Source organism: Pteropus alecto, unplaced genomic scaffold (assembly GCF_000325575.1).
Source record: "Pteropus alecto unplaced genomic scaffold, ASM32557v1 scaffold11, whole genome shotgun sequence".
In the NCBI taxonomy this organism is placed as follows: domain Eukaryota; kingdom Metazoa; phylum Chordata; class Mammalia; order Chiroptera; family Pteropodidae; genus Pteropus; species Pteropus alecto.
This window is the reverse complement of record NW_006431956.1, coordinates 8,601,259-8,619,256: the sequence shown is the minus strand read 5'-3', so window position 1 is coordinate 8,619,256 and position 17,998 is coordinate 8,601,259. Positions and strand designations below refer to the sequence as shown.

The 17,998-nt window shown below is 37.5% G+C and overlaps 1 protein-coding gene across 3 annotated transcripts in view; it reads left to right on the top strand.

Annotated features, from left to right (window-relative positions):
* The window catches only part of CUBN (cubilin), a 235,745-nt gene that overhangs the window by 187,146 nt on the left and 30,601 nt on the right, over positions 1-17,998 (top strand). For all 3 annotated transcript variants that reach the window (XM_015585634.2, XM_025043437.1, XM_025043438.1), the window contains exons 57-59: positions 8,117-8,317; positions 10,618-10,747; positions 14,049-14,266. In XM_015585634.2, the coding sequence (XP_015441120.1) occupies positions 8,117-8,317; positions 10,618-10,747; positions 14,049-14,266 (549 nt within the window). The remainder of the gene's footprint in view (positions 1-8,116; positions 8,318-10,617; positions 10,748-14,048; positions 14,267-17,998) is intronic.

The window sequence follows — 17,998 nt, the reverse complement described above, 5'->3', positions numbered from 1 at the left end:
AAGTGAGTAATTTCTGGCTATAGTTTAATAGAATTATGACACTTCCCAAAAAAGGGCAACATTAATCAAATTTATTTTATAATTAGATTCATATCACTAATCATATCAATGCTGACATTCATTGAATACCACCAATAAGCTGAGATTCATTAGCTACAGTGAAAATGACCTTTTATTCCTTCTAAAGTGAGCCTGAGAGACTCGTGTGCAGCATAGTGTAATAAAACAGAATTGCTCTCGAGAAAAATCACAGCTTTTTTTTGCAGGAGCATTGGCCTTTCTTGCTACTAGAGGCCATAGAAACTATTTCTGAGAGACTATGTCCAAATGACTAAGTATTTCTGAGCCCAACATACCAGCAGAGCCAGCGTCGACCTAGGTAGAAATGAAGGTTCTAGGTCTTTTTTTTTTTTTTTTTTGATGGGCCATGAGCACAAAAGGTGTCTTGGCAAGAAAAAGATGCCCTCCCACCCCAACCCACCCCCGGCTACACAATACTAAAAGGAAACTTACTTGTCTATACATTGTGTTTGCTAAACACCAACAGCTGGTTCAGGAGAGGCTTCTCTTCAGGCTCATATGTTGATTATTCACCTACACACTGGTGCTTTCCCTTCAGGACGGTTACAAAGGTTCAGTGACCTACTTTCCACTACAGTAAGTTGCTCTAAAAGTACATTATGATATCTTATGTTGGCCTAAGTTTCTCTTTCTCATTATTATTACATTTCCAATGCTCTTCATTCTATAAACTAAAGACTCGTTTTCTATACAATCACTGCTTTAGTATAAAAATTCCAATGAAATCAGTTAAAAGTCATGGAATAAATTTTCCTTTGAGCATTTACAAGGCAACTCTCTCTTTTTTTTTTTTTCCTGAATGACTAAAATAGCTTTTGGTATTCTTAACAGTGTCCTCAAATGTTTTTAAGCAAAATAGGGAATTGACAAATTCAAAATATTCCCCTTGGTCAAAAATTAAACACGAGAAACAGGCAAAAGCTTACAGCAAAGGATGAAAAACTATCAATGTTTGTACTTATTTTGGAATTGGATGTCATTAAATAAATACTTATTTTATTTTCCCACATATTGAACAGTCTAAAAGTATATTTTTGTTGTATTTTCATTATTTCCGTGGCCAAGTAGATATCTCTCAGTTGCTGGAAAGATTATGGGCCTTTTCGTTTGTTTGTTTGGTTGGTTGGTTGGTTGTTTCTACTTCATAGATAAAGCACTTAATAGATGAAGTAACCTAAGGCAAGTGAACGCCTTCTATACCTTGATTTTTCTTTCATTAAAATTGAATAACATTAATTCACCTTGCTGATAATGAGGGGTTTAGAAATTCTTAACTAAAAGATCCTACATCTAGGCAAATTCTGAACTCAGTCTTTCTCAGAACCAGGGTATCTCTTAATAAAAATTGGGTAGAGTAGAACCTTAGCACAGAAGAAGGGCAAATGCTTTTGCTCAGTGTCCCCTAGGGAAGGCCTCAAAAGCCCTAAGGAATAGGGCTAGGTTTCCAGAACAGCCAGATAGAAAGTCCATAATATTTGCCTGAATTTTCTTTTATTAACTTAGCAGTCGTGGTTTATAGGCTACATCTTTTATAAAACTAACAGGAAAAAGGAAAGAAAATTTAGTTTTATTTTTTCCTTTTGCTGTGTTTTTCACCAAGAAGCAGAAAAAAAAAATGAGTTTTGTTAGTTGTCTTAGTTCACATTTCTTCCAATTTAATCTAAGTTAAAAAAAAAAACCCCAGCATTACTCAATTTCTTACCATTGCTTCTCTTTGTTTTCTCAGTTGTTTCTAAAGAAATCAGAATGTAGGCGCATTCGCAATTCATTATTTTAGAAAATATTGGGCAATGCTTCTTATGAAATAGCTCCTATTGCTATTTTATTCAAATTGGCTGAGCACTAGAGGAGATATTTTGGTTATGAGAGATTCTTCACTTGCCTGTGTTCTGAGACTCTGGCCTGCACACTCCACGGAGCTTAGCTTCATACTAGCACATGCTTCTCTGTCCCACTCAATCATGTCCTCCATTGCTGACAAGACTCCAAGCCCCTTGGAGCAAAGTTAATTAGACTAACAACGGATCTCTCTCATTGCTGCCCCCTAATTCACCTTCCTCTCCCTAGAGCCTTTTGCTACTTTACTGAAAAGACTTTATCTTATCTACAATATCAAAATATTACATCCAAAAGAATTTTTCCCTATCTTTTCCTCTCCGGCATCTCTGCCTCTCTGCCTATGACTCTCAGGAAAAAATTGCAGTCCCAGTCTAGGTTCCACAAGTTGATACCATGTGCTGAATTACTCATCCTTAGTGTTCTTTCAGTTCTCTCCAAATTCTTGGAATCATGATGGAATTGAACATTGCTCTGTAATAAAGTCCAATATGTTAAAAATGATATTTCAGTACGTTGACTAGAGCCTTACTCATTTCAAACAATAAATGTGTTTTAAAGTTTTTTCGAAGGGTGGAAAATACTCATAAAAACAAATCCTAGAGGATCATTTTGCCCCTCAGAGTTTTCAGTTATAAATATACATGAAATCGTTTACTGAAGATAGAATTAAGAATGACTGTAGCTCCTTGTCCCATGACATGGGCTGTAGTCCAAGGAGAAAGTAGTGTTCAAATTGCAGGTACTTCTCTTCCTACAAGTTCTCATATGTCTGATTGAATGCTGCCCCTTGACCATAAACTCAATCTTGATATCCATCTTGCTTCTTGAAGAACTTTTTCCAAACCTTGACTGAGTCCTTTTCTCTCCCTAGAAGTCAATCATCCTAGTTGTGTTTGATTATACATATTCTACTTGAGAGTTTTGTATATATTTTGATTATATATTCAATCGATTCCCCTATGATTATGGAAAAGTGTTTAATATCATTATTTTCTGATGCCTGTAGTCTTTGTCACCAGTGTCTTCTCATTGAAGAATCAGGCTGATATCTTTGATCTGCTGCAATGATGTGATATGTAGAGCTAGAGCAAAGGATGTATGTGTGTGAATTAGTTGGTGCTTAATGACATCTTTATCTCATTTTCTTGTATATTACCTGGTTTTTGCTAATCCTTGATATGCTCTTAGATTTTAGGTAACTTTACAAGATCTAATATTATATAATGTTTGATTTCTTGTGGAAAAATTTTGAAGGACAACCACCTTAAAGAAATGACTACCGGAAAAACTATAAGAATGTTTTAATCCATCAAGCAACTTGCCAGATATCATAACTTTCATAATTTATTGAGTCGGGCTTTGAGAATGAGGTTGTTATCTTCAGTGGTTTGTTTAGTTAATTGATAATCTGTTGCTATCTACAAAAAAATTAAAATTCCCTCTGGGGAAGTGGGGGAAGATGAATAGGGTTAAAACAGGTCAAATATTTGGTGAAGGAAGAAAATCTAACCTTGAGTGGGGAACACACAATGCAATATATATATGACACACTATTGAATTGTACATTTGAAAGTTATTTGATTTTCTTAGTCAATGTCACCCCAATAATTTTTAATTAAGAAAAAATTTTTAAATAAATAAAAAAAAAAATTTCCTCTCTACTTCCTCTGCCTCTTCCCTGCCCAACTTCCTTACTGTTGTACACAAATCTTTTGTAAGTAGTTCATGAGTTATGGTTATATCTCAACATAGATATATCATCTCTATGTTGGTAGACCTTTCTATAATTAAACCAGTTCTTTTAGTTATTTGGAAGAATAATCAAGCATATGGCACACTTTACCTTATTTTTCACAGGCTTTCCATAATTTTATAAAACAACGATTACTGTGATAGTCTATATTATTCGCCCAACAACTTAAAAACTAAAAAGAACACCTGCATAGCAAGCCATTTGACCAAAGTGACACCAGGATTTTAATCTAGCATTAGCGATATTTCTTTTCATTTTGTCATTTTGGTTTTGCAATTTTATATATTTTTTCTGCCTAAAGGTATTTTTGTAATTAATGCACAACATTTTTTTCCTCAAATTCACATACTTTAAATTTTTAAAATTCCAGTGGAGCTATTGGTGTCTTGCAGACAAATTCTGGCAATATTTAAACCATGAATCTGTTTAGACTATTTCTTCTTTGTCCTGTTTTTCCAACATCATATTGCTTCTAATTATATGAGGTCATTGAAATTAAGTATTTCATATTTTTAAATTGTAGATTTATGCCCAATTAGAAGCCTTTCTATTCCAGGATTTTCAAAATGAAGGAATTCTTTGAGGTTAATTTAATAAATATATCTTGAATTGATATCTCAAGATTTCTGTAAGCTAGATAGAAATTTAGCTGAGGAGCCAAATATTTTCCTAAAATGACTTGAGACTTAAATTGCATAGATATTTTCTGATAAAAATATCAATTTTACGTAAGGTGATACTCAGATCTAAAAAGGGAAGGGAACTTTTTAATGTAAATATATGTTAAAAAAAAATGCATTCAAGACTCTTTCAGTTTAAGGTGGCAGATTACGTTCAAGTTAGTGTAGGTATAAATGAGGGCCTGAAGGAAGGACACAGGGTCATCTCATCTCCTCAAAGGGAGATGTAAACCCAGAAGGGGAGTGACGGGCTTCCGGATCAAATGCAGGCAGAAACAGGCGTCCTTCAGAATGCTGCTCCCCGCCCTCCCCCGCTTTTGCTGCTGTCTGCATGACAGTCTCATATTCCCTTATGACTGTCTGCCTTCCTTTCCTCATCGGGAGACGACTGCCGACATGTCCTAGGTTGAACACCTTTGGCTCCTACTGTTGACTCTCTCTTACTCAGTTATGATTCGAGCACACCTGACTGGCCTGGGCCAGGTGTGATGTTCCACCTCGGAGTTATCGATCAATCTATCAACAGTGCTCAGGATGGCGGGGTTCTGTAAAAAAATAATAGCTACTATAATTATGATTAGATTATACTAATCCATACTATATTGGTTATGGATTTTTATGGTACCATTAATAGAAAACTTAATTCAACCTGGTTTAAACATAAAAAGATAATTTATTGACATTACTTCTGGAAGACCTCAAAGTTAGATGTGCCTCAAATCTGCTTATTCTAGCATTTTAATTTTGTCATCAAGTATTCTACCTTTTCTGGTCTCACCTGTGCTCCCCAGGTACTGTGACCCTCCTCCCCCTGAGGCTGGTTCCTCTCCTGGCTGTAGGCTGGCAGCAGTGGGGTTGTGTGCTCCTCCTGCACATCAGGAAGAGAGACGGCAGCTAACCCATGGCACGCAGGAGTTCGCTTAGACCATCTTGAAAGAGTCAAACATGCTCCTCTATTCCACATTCTGCATTTAACAACCTCATGTTGGCAGCTCGAAATTGGCTATAGGGGGAGTATTTATACCGTGGAAATTGGCAAAGGCTACAAATCAGGGCTTTATTTTCCCCCCTCAGAGAATTGCTTGTTATATTTACCAGCATACTACTGTCTATTCCAGACTTCCCAACAAGGGTCTTAAAATTTACCCTAATTGGATTGGCTTAAGTCACATGTCCACTCTTGAAGAAAGGTCTATGACCAGCAGACTTGAAATTATAAAGTAAATGTATATCATAAATTTTTTAATTTTTAAGAGTGTTCTAACAGCAAACAGTCTGATTTCAGAGTCCACCATGTCATAGTATGCAACCGTATAAAATATTGTCATGTCGTTTTGTTCGATTCCAATGGGGAATTTATAAGTAATAAAGTTTGTGTGTATGTGTGTATGTGTGTGCGTGCGCGTACATGTGTGTGTTGGGGGGTGTTAGATATATGTTCAATTTGACATCTGTATGAAATGAAAGTGTTTTTCTGTTGTTTATAAATGAACATGAAAAGTATTCCATATCATTAGTCATCAGAGCAATGTAAATTAAATATCACACTGAGGTACCATTTTACACATACCAGAATGACTAAAATTAAAAAGACTGACAATACCAAAGATTGGCAAGCATGCAGAGCAACTGGAAGTCTCATACATTCCTGATGAGACTGTATACAGATTTAACCACTTGGAAGAATGGATTGACAGTTCTTATAGAATTAAATACACACGTAATCTATGACTCAGTGATTCCCCACCTAGGTATTTACCCAAGAGAAATAAAAACATGTGATCGTGCTAATATCCAGAATGTAAAAGAGCTCTTACAACAGAACAATAGAAAGGCATATAACTCAATTTTAAAATAGCAAAGGGTCTAAGTAACCATTTCTTCAGTTAGGACATACATAGACACTCAGCTTCATTAGCCATAGGGATTTGCAAATCCAAACTGTGGTGAGCTACTGTTTCATATTCACAATGATGGCTATAAAAAAAAAAAAAATACAGACAATCACAAGGCAATAATGTGGGAAATCGGAACCCTCATGCATTTCCAGTGGGGTGAAAATATGGCACAGCCTCTTTGGCAAACAGTCTGATAGGCCCTCAAAATATGAAGTAGGAAGTTATCATATGAGTCAGCAATTCCACTCTTACTTGCATACCCAAGAGAACTGAAAACATGTATACACTCAAAACCTTGTACACGAATGTTCGTAGCCACATTATTCATGACAGCCTAAAGGTAGAAACAAACCAAATGTCCATCAGCTGCTGAATGATAAGCAAAATGTGGTCTGTCCATACAATGGAGTACTGTTCAGCCTTGGAGGGAATTAAGTACTGACACAGGCTACAACACAGACGAGCCTCAATAACATTATGTTAAGTAAAAGCAGCCAGTCACAAAAGGCTGCATATCATATGATTCTGTTTATGTGAAATGGCCAGAACAGACAAATCCATAGAGACAGTAAATAGGTTAGTGGTTGGTTAGGCAGGAGTGGGAGAGCCATGAAGAGGGAGAGGGAAGTGGGGAGTGGTTTTTAATGGGTACAGAGTTTCCCTGCAAGGTGATGAAAATGTAGAACTGGGGGAAGCGTCAGCTGTCGGAAGTGCTGTGGCACTGTGAGTTGGTGATACCTTATCAAAAGGCCATCTGACAAATCGGAAAAAGAAAAACTTACCTCAGTACCGGTAACTCAACTTCTGAAAATTTATACCAGTGAAATAATGAGAAACCTCCACAAATATTTATGTACAGAATGTTTGACAACATTTTTAATCACAAGAAAAGTGGAAAAGATAGAATTATCAAGCATAGGGGAATAATTGAACATGGAATGGCACATCTATATGTTATAATTTAATATATGCATTAAATTTAACATTTTAGAAGAATATTTAATCACATAAAGTAGCATGATTTCATCTTATTTTACATTAGTAAAAATTAGGTTATGAAAGGTCATGCCCAGTATGATTCCAATTAATGTTTTAACAACATAATTCAACTATAAAATGGCTGGATAAGTCATGGTAATAACAAGCTTTTTAATTTTTTGTTTATTCTGTTTTTTATTTCTCTTTGGGATAGCTTGCAATATACATTTGTTTTAGAATTAGAAAACAAAATGACAATATATGTTTTACAACCATATTGCTTGTGTGAACATTGATAATGGGTGTTCAATAAACACCCAGATATTTAGACATTTCTAAATATCTCTCCATGATGGGCGTTCCGTATCTGTCATAAGCTTTGAGTTACAGCGGGTTTCTCGCTGGCAGCACCATTGACACATGGGGCCAGGTGACTTTTGTTGTGGCTGGGGAGGGAGGGCTGTGAGGCTGCTCTGAGTTTGCAGCATATTTAGCAGCATCCATGGGCTGTGCCTGCTCCAGGCCAGGAGCGCACCCCAGCACGGCAGTAGAAAATGCCTTTGGATATTGCCAAATGGCCCTGGGTGGCAAAATTGTCTCCAGTTTGTAATCATTGAATTAAAGAACCATTGGATAAAGAAAGACAAGTCTGGATTGTTTCAAAGTGAGATTTTTCTGTCGTGAATTTCTCCCTGTGTTCTCGTACCTGTACTTGTTTTGTGACTAGGGCAAACATCATTTCATCAGGAAACCAAGTTAAAATGATGACGTACCGAAATAGCTCCTGACTCTCATTTTCATTTCTATTTAAATTGCATGAATCTTCATTACATTGATTGTTTACAGTGCTTCTGATTAAAATGCTGGTTGTTCCACATTTTGTACAGCTCGCTCAACGGTAACGGGAGGCTGTGACAATGACGGTGTGCACATTATCAGGGGTCACAGCGTGGCTTCCACACCCTTTGCCACCGTGTGTGGTGACGAGATCCTGTCTCCTCTCACCATCTCTGGCCCAGTGCTGCTTAACTTCTACTCCAATTCCCACACCACCGACTTGGGATTCAAGTTTTCCTATAGGATAACCTGTGAGTATTTACAGCGATGTAGTATGGAATTTTACTTTCTTCTCGAGTGATTTCCATAAAGATTTTTAGTTACAATTTGTACATCACCAACTTTCTTTGAAAATCAAATGGAAGATTGAGATTTATTTTGACAATTTAAGTTAAAATGAATGTTCCTGGTATCTTTAGTTGTGTATATATTGCATAAAGGTGACTTTTTGGCCTGGACTATCCAGGTGTCATTTCATTTTCCCAAGTCACTTTGCTAATGTGAAAAGCAACATTGTATAAATTTAGGACAAATGTAAGAGAATATCTTTATGATCTTCTGGAAGAAAAGGATTTCTTTTTAACAACATACAAAAAGTACAAGCCTTAAAGGAAAAGGAAAGATCGATGTATTCAACTCTGTTATAATTTGCAACTTCTCTGTATCAAAGGCAAATGGGAAGACCGCTCACAGACTGGGCCAAGGTCTTTGTAGCTACCAGGATCTTTTCATTCTTTATAGACAATTCGATCTATGTTTATTTGAAAATCATCAGATTATATTTTCCTATTTTGATAGTCTTTTCCTCTCCTGCATTATAATAAACCTGGTTGGTTGGTTTGCTCACAGCATTTTTCCTGCATCACCCTTCCCAGCCTCAGTGAAATGAGCACACAAATCATGCAAAGTCTTTGTTTTGTTTTATCTTGACCAAACCCACTGCTAAAAGTAGAAACTTAAATAATTATCTTTATATAAATAACTGTTTCCATCTACAGAGAAGACTGAACATGTTTACTTACTCATGAAAAACGCCTTCGCAGTTCATTCACATGAGCTGCTACCTGAGTCCTGAGCCCCATTTCTGAAGTCCAGTAGTCTGGCTTTGTGGATCTGTTGGCACAGAGTAGAACTGAGCAGTGAACACTCCTCCCCCCGGTTGCCTTGTTACATAAAGAAAAAAGGTTGATTTCTTTTATTCTCTTGGTGCAACTGGTGTTTTAGAGAGTTACATCCCTGCTTCATATTCTTTTACTCTTTAATCCCTCATTTTCCTAAAACACTATACAAGTTTTCACATACCCCCTACGAGAGTCTCACTTTAAATGAAGAATGTCGTTGATATTAAGATTTCAGATCCCTACAGTGTACAAATTTGGGAGTTATTTAGGCTTTGATAAGCTTTTAGAGACCACATAATTGTGTACAAGATGAAATGGAGTAATGGGTACACAAATCTGACATTTAATTCACTACAAATGTCCTCGGAGGTCTTAGCACATGAATACTTGTGGGCGTATAGAGAATAGCTTTTCCCACAAAGTGGGCTCAGCTGAGGCTAAATATATAAATAAATAAATAGCCTTAAATGGCAGCCACAATTTATTTCACATTTCTAAGGGATATCAGTGGAATATGTCCATTGGTAGTATATAAACTGTAAAACTAGCATCAAAATATACTGGCCCTTTTCTAATTTTGGAATCACAAAATAAATAAATATAAACCGCAATGAGAGTAGGGCACGTTCTGTCATTAGTTGGCACAACCTGATTCTCCTATGTATGTCTGAGCAAAAATAATAATTATCTTATTTTTTAATGGACTTATTAAAGTTTTATGGCTGTTGTTTTATTGACTGATGGTAGTAACTAAGGGCTCTGGGCATTTGATTGTTGGAGTCAGGGTGGGGAATGGGCCTGTCCTCACGCTTGCTGGATACTAGTAATACAAATGTAGCAAGTATGGTCCTTACCAATCTCACAACTAAAAAGAAATACACAGAGCTATTATGCATTTGAGCCCACGGAGGTAACTAAACCCAAATGTTCCAAAAATGATTTCCCATATTTCCCTTTTTGATAGTCTGGCTTTGACAGAGGAGACTCTAATCTGTATTATTTAAGATTTCTAGGTCACAGACCTTCCTGAGTCCACATGCCCAGTACATGCCTTGGATTCTGTACCTTTTCTAAACTTCCAGTTATCACCATAATCTTTCTGAATCTGGGAATTAAGTGTAGAGAAAGGACAGTTACATCCCTTCACATGAAATATTCTTTCTCATTATTTTCACTCTGACCATTAATTTTAGTCAGACTTGTTCTGTTCCAAGGTGTGCCTGAAAAATTTCTTTACAGTTTCTACCCCTTACTGTCTCTTTCCCCCACCCCCACCTCAGTGGAAGAATCAGAATTATTTGTAAACACAGTAAAGAGAGGTTTAAGTTGCTTTAAGACAAATAATTATTATATCTCTTAGGGAAAAGATACAATAGTAAAGAATATCTCAAAACTAATTGTTTTCTGCACCCTCCCGTCTTCTGTTGCAGTCTGTGGAGGTCTGTTCCACTTCTCCACTGGAATCATCCGGAGCCCCTCCTATTCCTATTCAGATTACCCCAGCAATATGCACTGTTTGTACAACATCACAGTCAGCGACGACAAAGTGATTCTGCTCAAGTACGTGAAACAAATCTACCTTCTTAAGAAAATCGTTTCAGCTCTATAGAAAATGTATTCAGTTAATGACAGGAATCTAAAGGGAGAGGGAGGTCCTTGCATAGTATCAGCCTGGGAAGTGGGCCTCCCACCCTCTACACAAGCCAACTGCACATGGTAAAGTGGGGGAAACAGGCACTCCACCTCTTAAAATGATTGCTATAATTTCTCAACAATTTCAAAGGAGTTTCATGTAACAGGGTATAAAGTTATAAGCCTGTCTTGAAATCAAAGAATGTGGGGAGGGCAAGAGAAAGCAGTTTCCATTTGTTTGGCACTTACACACACACACACACACACACACACACACACACACACACACACAAATTAACACTTTCCATAATTCTTTTATTTAATTTTTAAAACAATCATGTGAGGTATATATTATCAATCTCATTTTATCAAAGAGAAAACTGAGGCTCAGAAGGTTGAAATTAAGTTCCCAAAGTGATACACTATTAAATGAAGAGTCAATATCTGAATCTGTATCAGATTTCCTTTCCAAAACCATGTCTCTAATATTTCCCTATGCTACCTCTGAAAGGATAAATTTTCTAATGACTTAAGAAGTTTATTTTTATTTGTGTATCAGAACACTTCTAAACTGGTGCTATCTGAGATATCTTACATCATCACTAAGATTCTCCCATAACGCTACTTACTCTTAAGTCTGATTAAGGAAACACAACCTTCAGTTAGTTCTTCAGAGTAATAAAGTTCAAAATGACATATTTCTAAGATGACATATTTCTAACTCTTGTGTTTCAGTGATATCCAGCATGTGACGGAAAACTCTGAAAGCTAGCATAGTTCACAACAACATGAGTTTTTTAATAGAAGTTTGGTGGGCTAGGACTACTCCTACCAACCCCTCCCTAAAAATCAGAAGGCCTCTGCATTTTACCTCCTGGGTGCTGTATGTAAAATGGGTCCATGGACTGTAAGACAGGTCTCATCCAGCTTAGTTTGGTTCTTGTAGGTGGTCTATAGGCTGGTCCCTGAAGGAAACTGCAGATCTCACCTGGAACTATTTCTAAGGAAGCTGTGCCCCAGGGACAAAAAGTTCTCTAGATGCTAGGAACAAAAAATAAACAAAAATTGCCAGGTGGCCAGGAGCACAAGGCCTGTGAAGGGATCACCTGCCCAGAATGGAGCATAAGGGATGGTTCTTGTCATTCGCCATTATGGTACAATGCTTGTTTCTTACATGTGTAGGATTGATTATACCTGGGTTGTGTGTGTGTGTGTGTGTGTGTATTTTTTTCTGTTTCCTGCTGGGGCCCTGGGGCTTACTATAATCAAAGTTCACATTAGCATGTTTAGAAAATTATTTATTATATTCTTTCTAAGAATCTACTTTCTATGAAACGTACTGCTCTAGGTGCTGCAGAAGTTGTAGGCATTAGTAAAATATAAAGCCTTCTATCAACGCTCTCAAAATATGCCGGTCACATAAGATTTTCTGTCAGTAGGTTTTCCTGGTATCTCCTCTGCTCGCCTGGGGAAATGATGCAAAATAAAACACCAAAATAGCTTTGCGTCCTCTTGGAAACTCAAACCTTTATATTTTTTTTGTAGATTTACGCTATGGAAAAAAGTGTTGTTTATAGAGAATAAAAATGGATGTAGTGTTTCCGGAAATTATTATTTAGCTTTTGTTCTGCCCCCATCTTCTTTTACAAAAGTGTTAAATGTTACATGTGGTAAAGAATTCTTTTATATTGTTCTTCATCATCAGTTTGAAAAATTCAGCTAATCAAAAAATTAACTGATTTTTGTCTTAAAGGTATTAAAAGGAAGTATTTTAATTAGATATTTTCAAATTATTCTATATTCTATGTTATTTATTACAGCTGCTATAAAAAAACTGAGAAAGCAGAAAAACCTACAAAAATTAAGATAGGATATCAAATAATTTAAACAAGTTTAAAAAAAAATAAGCCATAATAAACCCACTATAAAATCTGAAGAAAAACTATGTAAGAAACCTTGTTTGTTTGATAACTTTGGGAATAGTTACTTGAAATGATAAAACGTTAGGTCTAGATTTAAATAATATGTTAGACCATAAAAGAAAGTTAGGGATGTATCTGTCAGGACAGGCTATGAGTGGTAACAAACAACCCTAAGGCACAGTAGCTTAACCTGATGAGTTTATTTTTCATATGAGTATGTCCAGTGTGGCCTAGCCAGACGCTTTGTTCATCATGGCCACTCAGTGGCTCAGGTCGACGGACACTTTATTTCTACATTTGCTTCCACGACCATCATTGCCATGGGAAGGCAATGTGACAAACTGAGTAGTAGTTTTACGAAATTTTTCCAAAAAGTAATAGCTTCTACTCCTGCTTCCATTTCCATGGCCAAAGCAAGTCTTGGGGCCGTGTCCAGCCTCACAGTGTGCACAAAAGGACAGCCCTGGTGAGTGTAGGCAAGGCAGAGCTGGGGCGGTGTGGCGAGCTTCCCAGCACTGTCACAATGAGCTGGAGTGACTTTCTGCTTATGGCAATCAAATGAGACTCCTGAGAATCTATTCATTCTTTTCTACCACTGATTTTTATATTTTTTTTTATTGCCTTTATGAAAACTAATTTATCTCATATTCCTGGTTTTCAAAGTGATATTAACAATCACTTGTTTTGTCTTTTTTGAAGACATCTATTATATGGTGGATACCAAAGGTTGATGTTTGCATGTTGTTGCAGTTAACCTTACTATAAACTTCATTTTAAAAGAGAGTAACGGACTGCGAGAATGAGAATGGAGCTATGATGCTAAAATCAGCATTCCTTCCACTCTATTAGCATTCTTCCCATTAGTAAAAAATAGAATGATAGCACTACTTGATGGCACAGAATAACAAAAGAACAGAGTAAATGCCATACTTTTAATGAGATTAAAAAACTAAAGTGTTGCTGAAATGATAAATAAATCTCAGTTCAATTTATCAAAACTTAATCTCAGATAGACTTACTATGTCCTTGACTGTAAACTCCTAGATGTCCAGGACCATATCTTATTCATTTTATCCCCAGTGCTTATCATACCTTTTGACATGTTAAAGTCACTCAAAAAATTTTGGCTAAACTTTTGCACTGATTAGTAAAACAGTATATTGTTTCTCACATTTCCTGTCAAACAAAGCTTGGATATTCTGCTTTTAGCCTTTGTCTTGTCTATTTTTTTTTAGACAAGAACTAAAGGTATGACTTAATGGAAATCCAAATGGAGAACATCAATGGTAACAAGGTTTATTTCACAGGTTCATCGATTTTGATGTGGTTCCCTCCAGCTTTTGCTCCCAAGACTACCTGGCAGTTTACGATGGTTCCAGCATCAGTGACCCCCTTCTTGGCAAGTTCTGTGGTTCCAAGCTGCCACCCATTGTCAAGAGCAGCAATAACAGTATGCACCTGGTGTTCAAAACGGATTCATTTCAAGAGGCGAGAGGTTGGAAGATATCTTTTCGGCAGACATTGGGTAAGAGTTTTGTACATGTAAATCTATTCTTCATTACTGTTATTTCTCTGCTTTATTTTTTAATTTTTAATTTTTTTTTTTTGCTTGACTAAAGTTGCTTTTCATTGAAGTTTAGAGGAATATGTCACATAAAGTTTTGGTTTTAAAAAATTACATGTAATATATTCTAATTTTTAAAAATCACGCAACAAATGTACTTCTCTACTATACGAAGGTAAAGTCTGCCTACACAACCATCTCAAATGTGACCCAAGCCTCATTTTACCACCCATGGAAATGGCAGAATTTGAGCCTAAAGGCAGGCAAGGGCCAGGTGAAGAAAGAAGGCCCCAGAGCCTGCATTGACTTTGTCCTTAAAATGGTTAAGAGGCTCAGAGAATTTTAAGTAAAGACTGCATGGCCGGACTTGACTTCTGGAAAGATCATAGTGACGCCAGGTTGGAGGAAGGCTTAGGGAACCCTGGACCTGAGAAGGAAGAAGCTTATCACAGAATTCCAGGTGGGACATGTTGAAGGTTCACACTAACACAGCAGGGGTGGAAATAGAAGGGAGGGTAGAACTCTCAGAGGTATTCGGAAGGTAGAATACGTTAGGAATACAGTGTTAAGAGCTTGATTTGTTTATAAGGATGTGTTGAGGATGACTTCTTATGAGTAAGTTGCTGGAGAGTGGTGCCTTAGGGAGGCTAAGATTTAAGGAAGAAATATTATATTCGGTTTGGAGCATTTGGGTTTGGAGAGCCTATGACATATCTAAATGGAGAAATATAGGAGGACGTTGAAGCTTCAGAAGCAATTTGGGCTGGAGATAGTGATCTGGGAGCCATCTAGAGGTGAAAGGAAAAGCTAGGTGTGAGGATAAATCAAAAATAGCACCTCAGTTTACTCCCACTGTATGTGAGAAATAATTACCTATATAAAATTAACTCAAAACTTTGAATCATTTAAATATAAGGTAGTTAATCAGTCCTCTGTTTATCTATACTCGTATCATCAGTGGTGCAGTCTAAGATAATTTGTATTTGACTTTGTAAAGTGTTTTGGTTCATCTATTTGAATATAGATGTGATTCATGTCCTGATAGCAAAGAGCTCACAAAACAAATCACATACTCTGAGGTTTCAGAGAGACCTGGGAAGTTTGCTACAGTAAAAATCCTGACTTACTGTTCAAACTCTTTCTCCTTACCCCATGCTGTGGATAACCTTCATCCCCTTGATTCAAAGCAGAGCTTCCCTTAAACCTCTGCATTTGGCATCATTTTGTATATGTGCATTTCTTGAGGGAAAACATTGCATTTTGAAGACTCCACAATAAACAGCAGCCATCATGGCAGATTGTATCAGAAAATCAGTTTGCCACCTACCCTACTTGGTTGTGTCAACAGTAACTTGAAAGCAAGTCTCACTGCAGACAGAGAGTATCATCTTAATGGAATTGCCTAAGTGAAGTGGGTGGGATCCAAAACACGGGAGGCTATTTTGAAAGAAAAATTAATTTTCCCTCGGAGATTGTTTTTGTGCAAAAGAACTCGTGTATTCTTGCTGTCGGCATAGTCTTTAGGACCAAATGGCATATATTTGCATTTGCTCATGTTACCTGCCTTCAAGTTGTTTTTCTTTTCCCTAATATATTCTCACATGACCATTGAAATAATCCACAGGGTTGTCATCTGCATGAGGCTTGCTAAATTAGCCAGTATTTTCTAGCCTCGTTAAATTACTATGTTTTTCTGGGCTACAAAGAAGATACTTTTGGACTTATTATGATTTTACTGAACTGAAGTAGCACAGAAGAAAAAAATCTTACAGTCAGAGGCATTGTTCATCTATGAGCATTGGACACTTTCAGTCAATTACTGTTATTCTCTGGTCACAGAGAAAAGTTTAAGTGCAAAGAGCAGAAATGGAATTTCATTACTTGCCAGCATGGTGACTTTTTTTTTTCACCTCTTTTGCATCTGTATAAATACCGTCAGCCACTGGAAGTATTTAGATAATTTTAAGTAATTTTTAATGATGATTTTTTACTCAAAGCCTAATGGTTAGAATCTTGTATAGTGTTACAAAGCTTTCAGGGTCACACGTACAAGTTAGCAGATCATTCTGCATAACTCTGATTTTGTTTTGTTTTTGTTGTTTGTGATAAGGAAAAGGGGAGTAGACTGAATTCTAGTGTTTGTATTATCTTTTAGTTACAGATCTGGATAAAAAACTTAGATTTCGCTGTTAGGATGCACCTTACAAATCCGTCTCATTCGTTTAAAACTCCTCGGTATTTCCCGGAAGGAGAAGGAAAGCAACTTAGTAGACTGAACAGTGACTTTCTGTTTCCGATGCGTCAGTTCTGCCCAGAAAACAGTGTCATCACAGAGCAAATAATTAACGTGAAGAGGAGACGGAGTCTGCAGCACCTCACTTTAGTTCATCTTGATTAAAACACTAGAGTTTTGCCGTTTAGCTATTAGATTACACACTTGGCGATACTTTATAAACATCTGCTTTAACTTTTCAGAAGTCACTAAAGAGCCGGCTCACATAATTATGGGATTCTTAGGTAAACTGCTCCTCGTGCATTTGTTACATCTGTATTGCTAATGGGTCAGAACACATTGGGGGAAATATCCCTAGTTTGTTGCTGATTACTACGTATGTAGTGAAACGGGGTCTCCTCTCATGGCACTACTGCTGCCATCTAACTGGAATGGGACTCCGCGGTCCCTCTTTCCGTGTGCACGCCAATACTACATGAATAATTAATCCTGAATGACCGATAACTCACAAAGTGGCCGTGCTGGGCCTTGAGGATCAGTGGAACCCTGGAATTATCTGCAAATATGAGCATTTTCCTGCAGAGATAGCTTTCATCTGATTGTCTATGGTCTCTGTGATCCCATATGGTTTAAAAAGCCAGCAGTCCTGTGGATTTGGCTGAAGCGGGCATGTTCCACGGTGCAGAAGTGGCACTCACGAGTGCTCTTTGTTCTGCTAACTGCCACTAGCTGAGTTTCTGCCCCTCCCTTACCAACAGGATCTGCTTCGGCCGGGACTGAGCTTACCTGCATCATTCATGAAGCATTTCACACTTGCCAGCATGTATTTAAACCAGCACAAACCCTTTATCCTCCTCCTCTGCTGGTCTCATGACAGAATGCTGCTCAGTCTGTTCCAGACATGCTCATCACGTCAGACTCCAAGCTTGTAGATGTAGAATTAGATAGGGGGTTACAGTACATTTATTGACTGTGTAGTACCATATTTTATTTGTTTTCTTAAGTGATATATTCTATGACACTTTAACAAAATGTCAGGGCCAAAAACTGAATTTGGCCCAATTAGGTATGAGGTTTGTAGGCATTTGCATCAGCGAGTTGCCAAGGAGAGAGTGAAGAGCGATACCTTTAGGATGGCATGGCCTAGAAGGACAAGGCTGTCACCCTGGAGACGATGGCAATACCAGGGACGAGGGAACGTCAGAGACTAGGGGTTCACTGCAGCTAAGGCTGTAAATCCTGGGCACATGGCTCACGCTCCCGGCCCCCTGTTGCCACAGCCCACGTGCTGAGGATGCGGACCACCATCTGTCTTCCTCCACCTGGAGTCTTTGCCATGCGGAGAATGAGTCAGGTGGCATTAAGGTCAGAGTCATAGACCTTTGCTGTGAGACAAAGGCAAAAATACCAAAGCACATGTTTAACAAGGACAAAGTGAATCGCAGTCCCCAAGTTGGAAA